This window comes from Macaca nemestrina, chromosome 4 (assembly GCF_043159975.1).
Source record: "Macaca nemestrina isolate mMacNem1 chromosome 4, mMacNem.hap1, whole genome shotgun sequence".
Taxonomy (NCBI): Eukaryota; Metazoa; Chordata; class Mammalia; order Primates; family Cercopithecidae; genus Macaca; species Macaca nemestrina.
This window is the reverse complement of record NC_092128.1, coordinates 100221758-100240853: the sequence shown is the minus strand read 5'-3', so window position 1 is coordinate 100240853 and position 19096 is coordinate 100221758. Positions and strand designations below refer to the sequence as shown.

At 43.7% G+C, this 19096-nt stretch overlaps 1 protein-coding gene, 1 long non-coding RNA gene and 1 pseudogene across 2 annotated transcripts in view; 1 reads left to right on the top strand and 2 right to left on the bottom strand.

Annotated features, from left to right (window-relative positions):
- Window positions 1-277: 277 nt before the first annotated feature.
- LOC105475784 (proline rich 15) lies at window positions 278-2567 on the bottom strand. Its single transcript, XM_011731276.2, has 2 exons — window positions 1702-2567; window positions 278-1389 (listed from the first exon to the last, which is right to left on the bottom strand). The coding sequence occupies exon 2, from the start codon at window positions 1242-1244 to the stop codon at window positions 855-857; it is 390 nt and encodes a 129-aa protein (XP_011729578.1). The 5' UTR covers window positions 1245-1389; window positions 1702-2567; the 3' UTR covers window positions 278-854.
- Window positions 2568-3694: 1127 nt separating this feature from the next.
- Window positions 3695-19096, top strand: part of LOC139362829 (uncharacterized) — a 50729-nt gene continuing 35327 nt past the window's right edge. The window contains exon 1 of the long non-coding RNA XR_011622265.1: window positions 3695-3787. This is a non-coding gene — a long non-coding RNA (uncharacterized lncRNA). The remainder of the gene's footprint in view (window positions 3788-19096) is intronic.
- Window positions 15066-15716, bottom strand: LOC112425506 (general transcription factor 3C polypeptide 6 pseudogene; annotated as a pseudogene).

Sequence of the window (19096 nt, the reverse complement as noted above, 5' to 3'; positions counted from 1 at the left end):
TTACTATAGTCTATGAAAATGCACTGAATTTAGGAATAATGAATTGGTATCTCTCTCCCTTCCTTGAATTTGGCTGATAAATAGGGATATCTGGCTAACAGGTTCCAGTCCGGGTGTCGCTGGTTTCCAGAAATGTTCTTTTCCCTGCAGCTTTCCAATAATCACTGTTATGTTGTGTGGCAAATGATTAACTCTCACCTCGGACTTTGCATGCCCGCTTTTAAGTATGATGGGTTTCAGTCTTGGAATGGAAAAAATACAAAAGTCACCTTAAGTCTTACAGTGCAAGGGTTTTAATAGTCCACACTAAAATAGGCAGTACAGTTTTGTAGTTTAACATTAAAAGCAATCCTGCCTTACCTTAAAATGCTTCTACTTAAGAATGCTTCTTCCTCCCCCACTCCTTCACTTAAGGTATACATCTACGGAGGTACCCCTAAAGTGCATTTCTCAGGCATTAAAAACAGCACTGTGATTTGCTTTCCACAGAGTCCTAAATAACAGCCATCTTCATTTGAGAGGCTACAGAGTTCAAGCTGAGCTGTGACAGGAGCCAGGGGGCCAGGGTCCCAGAATAGCTTTTTGAAAAAAATAATTATGCCACCCTCCTCCGCGGCAGGTATCTTCTCTTACCACAAATAAATATTTAATGCATCCTTGGAGTCATGAAATATTGAGAACCCAATTGACACTTCAATTTCCAGAAAAATAAAATCATGAAGGCATTGTGTAAATATTCTGAATTTGGTGGAATGAGAAGACACGTAAGGGGGCGGGCCTGAAGTCTCGGATTTGGAACTGGGGGCTTGGGGTAGTGCTGGGTAGACAGTCTTGGAGCGCGAAGGCTATTGGGGCTATTGCTTGTCCTCGTGGGGGTCACCAGGGAAGCCCGCCTCCTCCGGGGACCTGCCCGCCTCCGGGAGCAGCGTGGCGCGCACTTTCCTCTTCTCCTTAAAGCGGCCGGAGCGCGAGATCTTCAAATTGCGGCGGCTGCTGCCGGATTTGTCTCCATATAACTTGTCTGGTTTGGGGGGTTCGCCGGCGCCCCCGAGGAGATTGGGGTGCTGATTCTCCCTGGAGCTGCTGGTGCAGTCCGGGCTGGGCGGCGCAGGTGGCGTGGGCTCCCCTGGAGCGGGCTGGGCTGGAGGCTGCACCCCCACTGCAGCTTCCTTGCTTTTCTTCCTGCTGTTCGTGAGCGATTTCCACCAGGGGCCCGAGCTGCCCGCACTGCCGCTGTCGGCCATGGCCGGAGGGCCTAGGGGCTCCCGGCACCCAGATGGAAGGGCCAAGGCGGCCCCTCCCTCCACGTGGTCTCCGGCCGTTCACTCCACCCCTTCCCCGGCTTGCCACACGTGGGCTGCGGGGTGGATGCTGAGGCAGCGGCCTGTGCTGGGGAAGAAAACAAAACTTGGTTACTGCGTTGGTTGAAGTCATGTGCCCCCCAGTCCCATTTCCTCTCCCTTGTGCTGTCTGGCACCGGATCGGCTAGGGTGGAGAGACCCAATCCGGTAGCCACGTAGCCCACATTAGAGTTAGACGCCACCGCACCCCGTAGGGTGCCGGTGGAAGTGTCTTTCAGGGCACCATCATCTGGTCTCCAGGCTGACCCTTAAACTCTTTGGCTTCAACCTTTGCCTTGCCTTCAGGGGAAGTGCAGTGCAGTGGTCAGGGTGCACGGGGTGGGGGACCCAGGGGACGTACCCAGCCCTCTGGATCAACCCGTCTCGAGAGGGAAAATGACCTGCCCTGTCCACACTGCTTGACTGTAGATGGATGCCCAAAGGTGACCCATCCGGTCCAGGGTGGCCTGCCTTTGGATGAGCACTTGGGAGGAGGGCGCTGGGAACCAAGTGCATCCTCTCTACAGGTGAACGGTGAGTATTAATTAGTCCATGGTCAAACAGTCAAATTTCCCTGCAAGATTTGCTCCCGTCGACTTTCGTCCCAGGAGCCTTTTCGATGAGATACTTAGGAGAATTTATATCCCAGCAGGAGAGAAGGACAAGCTTATGGTATTTTTGTTTTTGTTCTTTTAAATTCTGCTTTTGACCACTTCTGCCTTGTGACTTTCAAAGAAGCATGTCTAGACTTAACTTCCCTTGAAAACCGCCATCCTAATTCTTCCTTTTATTCCCCAGAGCCCAATCTTGCGTCTTTTTGAAGTCACCCCCGGCTGACGGTTGAGATGAAGCCAAGCGGTATCAAATGGCCTCTTCCCTTAGTTTTGTATTAAAATATGCACCGAGTCTGTACGACGCAGCTCAACTCGGGAGAATTCCAGTTACAAAGTAAAGGCTTCTCTTCTTTTCCTTGTGCAATTCCCTCCTCCCAAGGAGAAAGAACGCAACCAGGAACTCCGAAACAACGTGCTTCTTCCCCAAGCTTCTAAGACCCCCCCCGCCTCTGCGAAGCGAAAGGCCGCTTCTGAGCACTTAGGTGCTGGTACAGCAAGCAAGACTCTCAGCCCACTTTCTGTGCGGGGTCTCTTGGGCGCTGCCACCAGCAACGCGCAGGATTCGCCTGCGCCGCGGCTCACTTCCAGGTTTCCGCTCGGCTTCTTCCCAGCCCACGCGCCGGGCGCTCCTGGGATTGGCGAACGCGCTGGAGAGGGAAACTTCGGCGGTGTTTGTTGTAGGAGGTTCTCCTCCCGGAACCGCCAGAGAGAGGAAGTCTGATCGCCTACGGGAGGCGGCGGGGCGGCCTCGGCTGCGCCCCGAAACCGCTGCACCAGCTCCTCCCCAGGATGCCCTGAGGACACACTCGGGCAGCGACTTGAAAACAATACAAGAAAAAACGGCCAAAAGTTCTTTCGGTACAAAAGGCACCCACGCCCTAAGGCACAATTAGTAACTGCGTCTGCAAACATCCCATTCACTCCTACTTTGCAGATCGGAAAAGCAACCCCTACCCCCAAGTCATTTACTAACAGTGGTGGGAAGGTGTCCTGATGCTGCTTTCTCTCCTCTAACCTACAATTTCTTCTTCACAATTATCAACTTTGTGAGCACGGAAGGGCTTTGTACGAATTGCGCAAGGAAAAGATGGCAAATTACGCAAAAGCACAGAAAACGGAGTTCTGGAGCGTCCGTGGTTTTCAGCCTCTCTTAGGGCGCCGGGAGGCGGGTACCTGGGAGGTACCAGGCAGCACCCCAGGGTGACCCCCGGCGTCAGGCTCTCTCTCGGCGGACGCCGAACCACCCCCAGTCGCTCACCTGCTCGGGCTTCACAGGACCCGGAGGCCCCGCGCGGTGAACGCGGCCGACAGCACGGAGGGGGCGCGCTTGGATCAACCTGGAAGCCGGGGCTCGAGTTCCTGGGCGCAGACTTGGAGAGGTCAGGCTTCTGGAAAGTGTACAGGTCGGAATTCCCTCAGCCCAGCTAAATCAAGTGCTGCTGCTGGTCTCCTCGGGCACCTCCAATTTCTGTGCGCTGCGGCGGAAGCCCGGGGCTCGCAGCGCAGTCTGTTCAGGTCGGAGGGGGCGGCGGCGAGGGGCTGCCAGACTCGCTGCCGGGGGTGAAGGTCCAGGCCGGCTTTCCGGTCTAGTAGTGTTTCATTCGCCCGCGCGTCCCTCTTCCCTGCTAGCACCGCCCGGGAGCCGGCTGAGAGATGGGACCCTGGCTGTTCACTCTGGCGCATCGAACTTGCCTGCGCGTCCGTAGGAACGCAGAAAAGACATCTGCCCACCTGCTGGTTATTTGCCAAGTGATTTGGGAAACCAGAAGGCTGGGACAGCTGGGGGAGAAAAGAAAATAAACCGGGAGGCGGTCACCGCTGCCACAGGTGCAGGTAGGAACTTCGCGTTCCCGCCCTCCAGGGGAGGAGATTGGATCAGGCGCCAGCCTTGAGGTGTTTGATTGGAGAAAAGCTGTGCAGCGCCGCTCCCCCGACCGACTCCTTGAGAAGAAACGGCAGAGACCTGAGGCCGAGGCCGTAGGTGGGCTTGGCTGGGTGAAAATTGCCGCAGCAGCTCTCCCTTGGCCCCTTCCCGGTTTATTTTCCCCCTTGCTTTCCGGGTCCCGGGATCCCAAGTTTTGTAACTCACGGGAGCGAATCCACACCCGAGCAAAATGTTCGCGTGTTTCAGGCGCTCTTAGTTGAAAGGCTGTAAAGTTATTAACAAGTCCGCTGTGTGCCAGCCAGGCGACATTGCAGGCTCTTTCTGTGAATTAAGTCATTTATTTCTCCCAGCAACCCTAGGAGGTAGGTGGTATTATTATTATTATTATTATTATTCTCACTCGACAGGCGAGGAAACCCTAACATGGGAAAATGGTTGCTCAGGGTTGCCTGTCTGGTACGTGGCAGAGCAGGGTTGGAACCCAGGGGGCCTGATTCTAGCTTTCACGGTCTTACCCACCACAACCTGTCCGTCTGGAACTCTTAATACGACTCAGTGAGGATGTGAATTTCCTTCTTTCAGGCCTGGAAGTCCATGGACAGCCACCCCACGAGGGCAGTGTAAATCCAGCCCTGAGCCACTGCAGGAAGTGAACCAGGGGATTGCACTCCTGGTCACATAACAGTACTTCTTATTCGTTTGACATAAAGATATTGGCACAGGGCATTTTCACTAATGAAGACAGAGGTGCAGCTTGCTTCATCTTCCAAGATGCTCTTCTCTTTCAAAAAACTATTTTGATGTTCCTTGAGCTCATATACAAGCATAACTCCTCTGAAGGACTGGGTGTGCAGCAACTGAGCATCTTTGTTGTGAAAACTTTTTGCAGTATAAAAGCAGTGAAAGACAGCCGGGTAAGATGGCTCAAGCCTGTAACCCTAGCGCTTTGGAGGCCAAGGCGGGTGGATCACATGAGGCCAGGAGTTTGAGACCAGCCTGGCCAACATGACAAAACCCTGTCTCTACTTAAAAAAAAAAAAAAAAAAAAAAAGGCGGTGTAGTGGTGCACGCCTGTATTCCCAGCTATTGGGGAGGCTGAGGCACGAGAATCACTTGAACCTGGGAGGTAGAGGTTGCAGTGAGCCGAGATCCTGCCACTGCACTCCAGCCTGGGTGACAGTGAGACTCTGTTAAAAAAAAAAAAAAAAAAAAGAAGAAAGAAATAGTGAAAGACATACTGCCTAACTGCCTAACTCAAATACTCAAATAATTTGCAATATAGAATTAGTAGAAAAAATTTTTATAGTATTTCTATTTGTGAAAGGTAAAAATATGAATATATTTTTTACTTTTTAGTTTGGGATTCTTTGAATTTTTTATGATATGCACAGCACAGGGTATTTGGAAGTCATGCATTTTTGTATGTTTCTCGGGATTAGTTTTAGAACATAAACATTCAATCACAGCACCAGGATTGAACAAAGGCAGAACTTTGAGGGGAGAATGGGATAAGTCATCATAGTGCCATTACTTTACAGATGAAATTGAATCATGGAGGAATGCCCTTGTCTGAGGGGTCATCACCACTAGGAAGCTATGGAGCTGGGTTTTTACATTGTTTGTTGAGCATATGGGTGAAAGAATAAAAAAATTAGGAAAATAAAATAAGTTCTGCCAGTTGGCTCCTCAAGTGTGATTTGAACAAAAGGGCCAACATGTTAGTAATAAACGAACCTCTACTAACTGCTGAAATTAACAAAAAACATTGATTACTTTAAGTGCCCTTCCTCATTTATATTTAGCAACTTTGAACTTAGTAACAACATGTTACAAATAACCCTTGTGTACAGGGAGGACATTCAAGGAGAGATGTGAAAACTGAGGAGAGATTAGCTGAGATGCAGAATGGGTGAGCATTTCAGATGGAGGAAATAGCATGTGCAACAACTTGGAGGTGTGAGGAAATTGAGGTTTCTTGAGAGGCAAAGAGCAGGTGCGTGTGATCTAAGTAAGGAGAGGGAGCTGAAGCTGGAGAGGTGGGTGTGACCAGACCATTCAGGACCACAATCCACTAAAGAGGAAGAACATGGTAAGATTCGCAGTTAAATGTGGTGCCACGGTGTATAAGGAATGAATGGGGCTGGGCGCGGTGGCTCACGCCTGTAATCCCAGCACTTTGGGAGGCCTAGGCGGGTGGATCATGAGGTCAAGAAATCGAGACCATCCTAGCCAATATGGTTAAACCCCGTCTCTACTAAAAATACAAAAATTAGCCAGGTGTGGTGGCGTCCTTCTGTAGTCCCAGCTACTCGGGAGGCTGAGGCAGGAGAATCGCTTGAACCCGGGAGGTGAAGGTTGCAGTGAGCCGAGATGGCACCACTACATTCCAGCCTGGTGACAGAGCTAGACTCTATCTCAAAAAAGAATGGGCCAGGCGCAGTAGCTCACATTTGTAATCCCAGCACTTTGGGAGGCCGAAGTGGGAGGATTGCTTGAGCCCAGGTATTTGAGACCCGCCTGGGAAACATGGTGAAACCCCCATCTCTACAAAAAATAGAAGAAATTAGCTAGGTGTTGTGGTATGAGCCTGTAGTCACAGCTGCTTGTGGTGAGGTGGGAGGATCACTTGGGCCCAGGAATTCCAGGCTACAGTGAGCTATGTTTGCACCACTGCACTCCAGCCTGGGCAACAGAGACAGACTCTCTCAATAAAATAAAATAAAATAAAATAAAATAAAATAAAATAAAATAAAATAGGTGGATGGTACAGGGGACAAAATGGGGCAATCAGGAAACCAGCTAAGAACTGCTGGGAGACTTCAGGTGGATATTCTGAAGCCTGTAGTACAGTGGTGGGAGTTGAAGTGGTGGGGATGAAGATAATTACGCGGATGCAATAGGAATGTTGGAGATAGAATCAACAGTGCACTTTCATTTAATTCCTACAAATAAGGAGATTGAGTTTGACTAGAAGCTGAGAAGGGAAATATTTTCACAGCCTTTCCTGTGACTAGGAGTGGCCATGTGATTCAGTTTTGGCCTATGGGGCTGTAAGGAAGACTTCTGGAAATGCTTTTTCTCCAGGTAAAGGACAGAACCTTCTGAGAGAACATCTTTTGCCACACCCTTGATGCTTGCATTTAAGCACAGCACGAGGATGTGACACCTGGTATGGCAGCAGCCAGTGAGGCAGCAGGCATAGGAATAGGAGACGCCATGCTAAGGATGATGGCATGGGAGTGTGGAAGTGTCTGGGTCCTCGATTACACCATCCGTTCCCTGAAGGAACCCTGGAACCACCTACCTGTGGACTTTTAGTTCAGTGAGATCGTACATATCCCTGTGGTTTAACCACAGATTTAAACACAGTTTTCTGTGTCTTGCAGCCAAACCCATTCCTACTTGGTAGGGACTATTCTAGTTAGAGGAAGAGATGATAGTGTCCAAAAGGGAAAAAAGGTAATATTGTCACATTTTTTTGGACTAATATGAAAAGTTCTTCCCAGGAGGATTTAGTGAAATGTTAAAGTGATGGGCAAGTTTTTAGAGGCAGAGAATGCATCTGTAAAATTTTGAGTTAAGGGAATGAGTAGATAAACGCATGTGTAGTGCATGGATGAGTAAACTGGCGGTAAGACCAACAGGTGAAGTTAATCAGATTATCTGAGCTATCAATGTAATTTGACTTTTAAAGACAGCGTTAAACAATTAAGACTTATTTTTCTCCATTTTTGCATCTAGAACTGTTTTAAGCTCTCCCACCAACACACACACACGGTTAGTATTACAAATATAGTTGTGTTCTGTAACTATTGATCCAGGAATCATATTGTTTGGTTCTGTAAGGAGGACATGGTCTGGCCCTACAGCTCTGTATTTTTAAGCTAGACATCTTGCATGATAGATGCATTTAAAAGTTGACTCATCTATTTAGTTAATAGTAGATGACTTTTAATGTTATAATATTGACATGCTTTAACTGGACAAAGCTTACATTTCTTGTCATTTTTCAAAAATGTGTTGATGATTTGGGTAAGGACACATTTTTTCTTTTTCTTTTAAAAAATTAGCACAGGGCGTGGTGGCTCATGCCTGCAATCCCAGCACTTTGGGAGGCCGAGGCAGGCAGATCACCTGAGGTCGGAAGTTCAGGACCAGCCTGACCAGCATGGAGAAATCCCATCTCTATTAAAAATACAAAACTAGCTGGGTGTGGTGGTGCATACCTGTAATCCCAGCTACTTGGGAGGCTGAGGCAGGAGAATCACTTGAACCTGGGAGGCAGAGGTTGTGGTGAGCCAAGATAGCACCATAGCACTCCAGCCTGGGCAACAGAGCAAAACTCTGTCTCAAAAAAAAAAAATTGCTTCTTTAAAAAAAATGAATTGAACCTTTAAGTGCAATAAATATTTATACTCAAAGACAATAGAGAATGAATTATTAGAGGGCAAGCATTGCACTAGCAATTAAAATCAGATTTTTACAGGTTAACATGGCATCTGCTATCCTAGCAAATCTGGCATTGAATGGTAGGTTGAGAAATGTATTATCGTCCTTTTAAGCATCTGTATTGGGAACTAGGCAAAGAGAAAAACAAGATGAGAAATTTAAAGAAATATAGAAATCTAGCTAATCAAAATGAAGAAAATAAGAATCACCTGTGTTCTTTTCATTCCAGGATGACCCTGGTTAATGTTTTGGTGTTATTCCTTTTGAGCTTTTTGCCACTTATTTTCATGTTTACTCTTCGTTTTTTCCTTTCCCTGCCTTTCTTCATTCCTTTCTTCTGTGGACTCCTCCATCTTTTGGAAATTAGGCATGTATCTCTCCTGTCCTTTTCCTTTATAGTCATCAATGTATGAGTAGTTTATGATTTCTTTTTTTCTTTCTGTTTATATGCATCAGTGTTGTGGATTTAGAGAGTGGGGATGTTACCCATGCATGAAATTGGAATCCACTTTTTATAGCATCTCATCCTGTACCTTGTCAGGTTAACACAAATGCACATCTAGAGGTTCAAAAATGATAGTGACAAAACATTACTAATTATTTCAGTTCTACACATTTTCCCTGAGTGCTACTTGACCTAAGCAGGGCTGATTTATTCGCCCAATGCCACCTTTCTCTGCAGTTCAACACCAGCTGACTCTTTCTGACCCCACTCCTAGTCCCTGTGTCTCACGAGCCCTTTCCCTGAATCATAGGTCTCCAAGTCATCAGCCTCCCTGTTCACCCGTCTTAACAAATGGTCATCCAGTGTCTGTGATCAGTGCTGGGAATGAGGAACTCACTATCTGCCGAGTCAGCTGTTCCACAGAAGAGCATTGGGAGATATCTGTTGGTGCCTCTTTCTTAGAGTAACAGACCTCCTTGACCCTTCTCCATAGGAACCTATTGATATTTTTATTCTCCCTTTGTTAGTTCAACTCCCAGATGTGTCTTCTACACTTATTGTCTCCATTTTCTCACCCTAACTCCAATATGGCATCTGCACGCCTCTCCCTCTAACATGGTTTCTCTAGGGTCCCTGGGCTTATAGGACATTTATCAGTCCTCATCTTTTTGACCTATCTATAACATCAACACTGCTGGCTCTTCCTGAAAACATTCACTGTTCTGTCTTTTCTTCTTTTTCTCTCTGCCTGCTGCTTTGTCTCCTTTCCCAGTCTATCCTCTCCTTTCCTGTCATATTATGAATAAAGCTAAGCTTTGGAGCTGTTACCATGAGACAGATACCATGGTAGATGCTCTCTATGTATTATCTCATATAATCCTCCTAGCAACCACCAGCTATTTTACAGAGGATGTCAGTGGTACTCAGAGAGGGCAAAACAGCCTGTGGTTAGTAGAGCCAGGATTCAAAATCAGGCAGCCTGACTCCAGAGCTCAAGCTTCTCAACACTTCAGGATGTTAGAGTTCTTGAGGTTCAGTCCTAAGTCCTTTTCTGGTCATCATTGCTATGCCCATGGCTTCAGGTGTTATTTCTGTGAAGATGACTCTTAAATTTGTATCTTTAGCTTGAGCTTCTCTGAATTCCAGGTCTAAGTATTTAACTAGTTCTTTGACATTTCTCCTTGACTGTCTTAAAGGCACATCAAGCTAAATAAGTATAAAATAGGATGTCCCAACACTTTCTCCTTTTCTGCTACGTGCCCTTATTGCAGGTCTAAGTGACTGGTACCACATCTAGGCAGTAATGCAAACCAGAAACTAGGGTGTCTGTCTTGTCCATTTGGGCTGTCATAGCAAAACACCAAACACTGGCTGGTTTACCAACAACAGAAATTTGTTTCTCACAGTTCTGGAGGCTGGGAATTAAGATACCACCAGATTTGGTGTCGGGTGAAGACCCATGTTCTGATTCATAGATGGCTGTCTTGCTTTGTCTTCACAAAGTGAAAAGGGTGAGGGAGCTCTTTGAGGTCTCCTTTATAAGGATACTAATCCCCTTCATGAAGGCTCAGCTTTCATGATCTAATCTCCTCCCAAAGGCCTCGCCTCCAAATACCATTGCATTGGGGATTGAGTTTCAACGTAGGAATTTTGGGTGGACATAACCGTTCAGTCTATAGCAGTGTCCTTCTTGGTTTCTCCCTCTGCTGAGTTTCACATCCAGTGTGTCCTAAAGCCTGTCAACTCTATTTCTTAAATGCTTCTTGCATCCAACTACCACCCTCCATTTCCATTGCTGCTCTGTAATCTAAACTATCATCTTCTCTCAATTGCAACCCCAACAACCTAACTTGAAACCCTCTATCCACTTTTGCCCTGCTTCATCCTGTATCATATGGTACCCAGAGTAACCATTTAACCTTATCTCCCTGCTTATAACCCCACAACGGTGTCCCCTTGCAAGTGGGATAAGAACTGACGTGACTCATAAAGTCCTATATAATTATATATGGCCTATATAACCTAATTCTTCAGCCCCACCTCATTCCTCTCTTCCCCTCCAGCCACACTGACCTCTGCCACCCTCAGTGAAACATTCCTTGACAATCCCCTCAACCCCAACCAAATCATATGGTACTTCCATAACATAATTATTTAATGAAGATTTCTGTTCTTTATTCAGGGGTTTACATTTATTCTATTTTTGCTGTTTATTCCTTCTGGTATCTCATAGTTTCTATCTGAGAATACTTCTCTCTGAAATACATCCTTTAGATTTTCTTTAAGTGAGGATGGGCTGGTGGTGAGCTCTTTTTAGCTGTTTTCTGATATTTCATCCTAATTCTGGTATGATATTTTTGTTGTGTATAGAATTTTAGGTTGGCAGTTATTTCCTTTTAGTACATTGAATATGCATTGTTTCACTGTCTTTAGGCTTACATTATTTCTGCTGAGAGGTCAGCTGTTAATTTGTCCCTCTTTTGAAGGTGACTGGTACTTTCCCTCTGCTGCTATTAAGATATTTTTTCTCCTTGCCTTGGGTTTTCTTTAGTATCACTGTAATGTGTCTAAGTATGGATTTCTTTTTATATTGTTCAGGATTATATGCTGCTTTTTTTTCTCTTCAGAATTTAAGACTTTATTTTCTTCTTCAATTTAAAGTAGAAGTACATTATAGTGTAGATCAGTTTCTTTTGCAAAATTACAAATTTCAAGAATCTTCCACTTCTTTATACTTTCTTTTAAAAAAAGACACAGGTGTCTTGCTGTGTTGCCCAGCTGGTCTTGAACTCCTGGCCTCAAGCAATCCTCCCACTTTGGCCTCTCAAAGTGTTGGGATTACAGTAATGAGCTACTGTACCTGGTATACTTTTTAATATTTTTCATGTTTTTAAAAATACATATGTTGCAATTAGAATTAAGTTTGGCTATTAAAGTGTGACTTAAGAGAGTAGGTCATTTCTCTCTCATGTAAGAGAAGGCCAGAGGTAAACAGTGGCAATGTCTTTTCTGCCTGAGCAGCAGCAGTAGTCACAGGTTTAGAATGACATTGACACTCACAGGACCCAATAAGCCTTGTGGCATCCAATCTGACACCCTGTTCACTTAACTTTGAAAGATACAGAACAACATGGCAGCATGAGGCTTATTTCAGCAGGAGGCTTTACTCCAGCCTGCCAAGTGTCAGCTGAAATATAAGGCAACAAGATCAGCCAGTGGGTGCAGAAGGCACCTGGCTTAGAAGCTTCATGCTCCATGAGAACTAATACCTGTTGAGATAGCCCATGACTGTAATTTCCAGGAATCTTTGCAATAAAGAACACTACGCTTAAGGAATCAATCTCAAAACTCATGGTTTTCAATGGGCACTTATAGTACGTGTCAGAGTCCTCTTGGTCCAGATACAGTTTACCAATAAGGGATCATCTTTAATCATAAAGATGATCCAGTATTGCCTAGTATCACAGCTGACATTCCATTATTACCTTGCCTAGTAGGCTTCCAGAGAAATGATGAAAGGCAAAGTCATTTTACCAGGGAAGAGAAAGGGCTTTGTTAACCCTTTACTCAGAGCAGTCCAGGGCAGTCTCGCATAATCCGAACCCAATCTTCTATCCTGCTGCTCTGCCACTCAAGGGTTTATTTCCAAGGTTGCTTTAAAGTCCAAGAATCCTGCTGGAGTTCTAGCCACCACATCTATGTTCTAGCAGGAAGAAAGAGAAGATGAGTCTACCTGCTTCCTCTTATGCCTTTAAGTTTAAGAAAACTTTCTGGAAGCATCACTCAACACCTCATATTTTTTTCTTGAGACAGGGTCTCACTCTGTTGCCCAGGCTGGAGTGCAGTGGTGTGATCACAGCTCACTGCAGCCTCAACCTCCCAGGCTAAAACAATCCTCCTACCTTAGCCTCCAGAATAGCTGGAACTACAGGCGTGCCCTGCTATGCCTGGCTAATTTTTGTATTTTTTGTAGAGACAGGGTTTCACCATGTTCCCTAAGCTGGTCTTGAACTTCTGAGCTCAAGTGATTTGCTCATCTTGACCTCACAAACTGTTGCGATTACAGGTGTGAGCCACTGGGTCTGGCCCAACACCTCCAATTCTATGTCAGTGGCCAGAACGTAGTCATATGACCACATGAATCTATGGGGAAAGTGGGCACATTGCTAGTCCGAATAAGTTTTGGGATTCTGTTACAAAGAGAAACAGGGAGAACAGATAATTGAGTCAGGCAGTTAGCAGCCTCTCCTATACATATATATGGTGGGAACAATAGCTTCTTATTAAATGCTGACATTAGGCTGGGCAAAGTGGCTCAAGCTTGTAATCCCAGAGCTTTGGGAGGCTGAGGTAGGAGGATTGCTTAGGGCCCAGAGTTCAAGACTAGCTTGGGCAACATAGTAAGCCCCTGTCTCTACAAAAAAAAAAAAAAGAAGAAGAAAAAATTAGCTGGCATGATGGCATGCACCTGTAGTTCCCAGTGACTCGAAAGGCTAAAGCAGGAAGACTGCTTGAATCCAAGAGTTCCAGGCTTCAGTGAGCTATGATGGCATCACTGCACTCCAGCCTAGGTGACACAGTGAGACCGTGTCTCAAAAAAAAAGAAAAAAAAAATTGCTGATATGGTTTGGCTGTGTCCTCACCCAAATCTCATCTTGAATTTTATCTCCTATAATCCCCACCTGTTGTGGGAGGGACCTGGTGAGAGGTAATTGAATTATACAGTGGATTTTTCCTGTGCTCTTCTTATGATTGTGAATAAGCCTCATGAGATCTGATGGTTTTATAAAGGGCAGTTCTTCTACACATGGCCTCTTGCCTGCAGCCATGTAAGAGATGCCTTTGTTCCTCCTTCACCTTCCACCATGATTGTGAGGCCTCCCCAGCCATGTGGAACTGTGAATCCATTACACCTCTTTTTCTTTATAAATTACCCAGGCTCAGGTTATGTCTTTATTCGTAGTGTGAGAATGGACTAATACAAAAGCTGAGACTAAAAAAGTCATATAAAACCTGGGAATATATATGTGTTTATGATTTGAAAATGCTTTTTATCAAGGTACCAATTAAATACAAGACTTTTTGAAGAAAAAAATTCCTCCTCCAGAATATTAGTTCTCTAACCCGTTAAAGTAGTTACATCTCCATCAATTGTGAGATGTGATTAATGTGAGGTGTGTTTTAACTATTAATTTCACCTAGGCTAAACTAGGTGAAATTGCTGGGTTTTTTTGTAGTCAGATACAAACAAATATTGAAAATTTCATACAGCTCAACCTATAACAAAGTGTCTATATTTGTGAATAATTTACTTAAAAAATACAAATTATCATAGATTTAAGTTACTGCCCTAATGAAATCACAATTACAGTTGAATTCCAGCAATCTTGCTTAAGTGAAAAAAGTGAATTGACAGCTGGAATTTTAGGAATTGCTTTATCTTTAAGCACTTCAAAATTCTTTTTCTGTTTCTAGATAAAATACATATTGTAGTAGACTGAAAAATGGTCTCCCAAAAGATTTCCATGCCCCAGCCCCTAGTTTTATGCCTGTATATGCTAAATTACACAGCAAAAGAGACTTTGCAGATGGAATTAAGGTTATAGACCTTAAAATAGAGAAATTATTCAAGGGGGCCCAATGTAATGATAATCAAATGGACCTTTAAAAGTGGAATAGAAGACAAAAGGGTAGGTCAGAGAGAGGTATGATGAGGAAATAACAGGAAAGGGGACATGACCCACCATTGCTAGCTCTGAAGGAAAGGAGACCATGAGCCAAGGAATGCAGGCAGCCTCTGGAAGCTAGAAATGGCCCTCCGCTGGCAGACAGCAAGGAAACAAGACTTTGATTCCTCAACTGTAAAGAACTGAATTCTGCCACAACTGAATAAACAAGGAAATGGATTTATGGCCCCCTACCCTGCCCCTAGCCTCCATAAAGGAATGCAGTCCTGCCAGCATCTTGAATTTAGCTCAGTTAAGACCCGTGTCAGATTTCTGACCTACAAAACTATGATACGTTTTGTTGTTTTCAGCCACGGAGTTTGTGGTCATTTGTAACAGCTACAATAGAAAACTTATGTACTTACCTTAGTAAACCTTGAATTTAAAGGACTCATCAGAGAACTGTCCCTAAAGTCATTTAAGCTGAGTTTAAAAAAATTCAATTCATGTCTGGTCCTGAGTGATTCTGGTAAAATAAGCTGTGATGTGACTGGATATGTGTATATAGTCAACAAAACAATAAAATAGTGAACAACTGAAAGCTATACAGCTGATTATTTTTATATAAGAACACTAGAAAGCTCATAATGAGTTATGAGACACATTTCATCTAGGAGGGATTTCTAAGGCAGCATCTTGAGTTTCTATAAACACAGAAACTTCTGTCTCAGAAGGGATGTCATGAAGAGGACCAGAATCCTCTGTGTCCACGTGCAGCGGCTTCTCCTGTTCACAACTCAGGTTTGAACTGTCTTTCATTTGAATCTTCCTTCCAGTTCCAAAGGTTTATCTGAGGCCAAAGCTATCACTTCTTCATCTTCATTTTTATGTAGAAAGTTACAAATCATGTTGGGTCTGGAAGAGAAATCCTTATCCTTGATTTGCAGCCATTCCACCCCACCTGTTTTCTCCTCCTTCCTTCTCTGTCGGAAGAGTTCTTGTCATGCTGACTTCTTCCCTGTATGGTACTTGTATTTTAGCACTGCGTACCCCTTGCCCTCTCTATCCACATGTTCAACATTTTCTTCAAATATAACACAGGTCCCAAGAGTGTCTTCAGACTCCCCAGCCAAGACATAGCTGTCCACTTGCAGAAAGGGCCTCTTGGTGTCAATTCTCAAAATTTTGCATTTATTTTCACATTTCGAGAGAAAGTCTGAATCAATAATTCCTGACAATTCCTTGAGAACCAACTGTTCTCCCTCCTCCTTCCTCCTCTTCGCCATCCTCTGGATTCTGTTCCTTTGCTACTGCCATGGTCCTACAGCTCTGGATTATAGGCTTCTTATTTCAGTTTTAGAAAATTTTCAACTATTATCTCTTCAAACATATTCTCTGCCCCATTCTTTTTTTTTTTTTTTTTTTTTTTGAGACAGACTCTCACTTCTTCACCCAGGCTGGAGTGTAGTGGCGCGATCACAGCTCACTGCAGCCTCAACCTCCTGGGCTCAGGTGATCTTCCCACCTCGGCCTTCCGAGTAGCTGGGACTACAGGCACAAGGTGCCAAACCTGGCTAATTTTTTGTACTTTTTGTAGAGACAGGTTTTGCCATGTTGCCCAGGCTGTTCTTGATCTCCTGGGACCAAGCGATCTGCTAGCCTTGGTCTCCCAGAGTGCTGGGATTACAGGTGTGAGCCACCCAGCCTGGCCCTCTTTCTTTTCTTTTTCTGGAATCCCAATTAGACATTTGTTACACCTTCTCAGTCTACCCCACCGTGCTTCTTAACCTACTCTTTTTTATGTTTTGCCTTCTCTGGTGCATTCTAGAGAATTCTTTCTGATCTATGTGACAATTCATTAATTCTGTCTTCTGTTGCAACTAAACATCTGTTAAATTCCTTCATTAATTTATACATTTTAACTTTTTCTTTTCTAAATGTTCTATCTAGTGTTATTTCAAATATGTTAGAACACTATACTTTTCTATTCCTTGAAGATATTTTTAAACTTGTATTTTTAAACTTTAAACATACTGAACACAGTTATTTTATAATCTTTGGCTGATAATTCAAAAATCTGAAGTCTTTGAAGGTGTTTCTTTGGTCTGTTTTTCTTTTTTCTGCCAGTTTCCACTCATAGGGTTTCATTTCTTGATATTCTTAGATATTACTGTGTGTTCCTCATTCTACTTTAAAAATTACTGTTGGAAAATTTAAGGCCTAAGACAAAGGTGACTTACTCTAGAAAGGATTTTCAAGAGGTTAGGGGAGTTACCAGACATGAACACTGAGTTTGTGGCTTGAGATTTCTTGGGCAAAACAACTGATCTGTAGGAGCACTGCTAGCCCATAGTCACACCCTCCCAGGGATCAGTCCATTCATTTCTCCCTCCCCTACAACATCCAGATCTTTTTTGTGCCAAAGTAACTTAACTGTCCGTGCAGTCCTGTGGGTGGATATGGGTATGGTTTACTTCTGGTTTGCCCATACCCTGATTTAGAAGAATCTCCTATTAATCTATTTTTGGTTAACCTTGGATTTAATTGGTCCTTTTTGCTCCAGGGACTGTCAAAACTGGAGTTCTTTCAGCGCCCAATTGTTCTCAGCAGGAGAATTCATCCAAATAACCTAGCCTACCACTGACAGAAATGAGTGTGTTTTAATCATATTGTAAATGGGTTGCTTGGTGTTTGTCCCATTGACTATAATTTTCGTATTTGTTTATTATGAGACTCCCTCCCTAGAAAGTGAGTTTCATTTTTAATGATCATTTACATGATGTTTCCTATGTATCAGGTACAGCTCCATGATAAACTGTAAACATAAAACATAATGTAAATATTATCTCATTTAATGTTCCTAAAAGCCTTCTGAAACAGACACTATTATTATAATAGATGAGGAAACTGAGACATCCAGAACTTACTTTATGTTCCTAAGGCCACACAGCTAGGAAGCTTAAAGCCACCAGCATTTGACTCCAGAAAGACTGGCTTCCGAGTCCTGGGACCTAACTAATCACTGTGCTGTGTGTTTCTCCATGAGTGCTAAGACATCTCACTAATGAATCTTTAGCACCTGGTGTGGCACCCAGCAATAATGGTTTTCAGTATTGTTGAATGAGTTACCATAGAATTCTTACAAATGAATGCTTCATTGATTATAACACTACTGACTCGTAAAAGGAAATGTTAAAAAAATGGCAAAGAAATACAATTCCAATTTGTCGTTACTTGTAATAATAGCTTGATTTTCTTTAATTCTGAAATGTGAGTACAGCAGGTAGATGAAAGTATCTGATACATTTTTGTTTTTGTTGTTACTACATTGGAAGAATATTATATTGTAATACCTTTGAAGGAGATAAAGTTGGGTGATAGGATACAGATGGGGCAGAATAATGAAATATCAGAGAATGGCCACTGAGATTTTCTTAAATATTGCACTTAGGGAATAAATGAACGATTTGGAGGGCATGAAATCCTGGAATAAGACTTCACAAAGTGTCCACATTCTCTTAGAAAATGAAGATAATTCAACTTAGTTATTTGTTAGAAAATCATTGATGTGAGTAGAAGTCACATGTTACCCTCCAAGGCAGTGTCCCCTAGATGATCACCTGGTTCCAGGTCAAAGCTGGGGGAGCCTAACTCCCTTAGAAGCTGACCTGCTATCTGCTGTTGTTAATATCCCTTTTCAAAGCACTGATTTGGTTATGCTTCATTTGCCAGGTCTTATTTTCTCTCTTGTGGTTTGTCGATGTGTCAGCACATTACGTCACAGGTGCACAGGTAGAAAGTAGATATCTGATGGAAGGGTAACATGATGCAGGAAGTGAATCTTTTGGTTTCCTAACTTGTATCAAGGCCAATGTCAGATGGACATAGTTGGCAGGCCTTAAAATATGGCTACTTTCCTAAGTCACAGGCTGTGAGGGGAGGCTCAGCCAAGTTTTGGGAGCTCATCTTTGCTCAGTGCTACCACACGTGAATCTCATACTGTGCACTCTCACTTAGCATCAGGCTCATGCATTTGGTGTAATTGTGCTTACCTAGGGAGAGGAGCTGCTTTGGCTGCACTGATAGACCTTTTATTATAATAGCACATTTTGAATTTTTACGATGGGCTTCCCACTTCTAATGGCCAGAGCTACCATAAGAAATAGGAACTACCAGTCCTACAGTTTTATCTGTGAAAGTTGAAGCAATTTGTTTACGGTTAAAGGACCAGAAGAGGTGGAGTTATGTTGGTTAGGTTTGTGTTACTCTGCCCCTGATACGGTGTTCTTCTCGTATGGATATTTAAATCTCATGCTGGCATTTAGTTAATCACCACATTAATAAACATTTGTTAGTATGAAGGCTATTACATCAAAAGAAATAGTAGCATTTTAAAAAATCTAGTAGATCATTGTCTTCTAAGTTTCTTATTGAAAATAATGTTAAGTCGTATGTGGCTGCTTAAGTTTTAAGCCCTGTGGAATCATAGGGCACTCAAAACAAAGCTCAAATTAACTCTAGGAATTGTAATTACATACTTTTTTTTTGTGAAAAGACTTGATGGTTGGTTTGAATTACTAGCTGTGTGGCTTTGGGAAAATTACTTAATATCTTTAGGCTCTGGTTTCCTTATCTGTAAAGTGGGTATGATACCATCTACTTTTCTGAGTCGTTGCCAGAATTAAAGTACACAATGC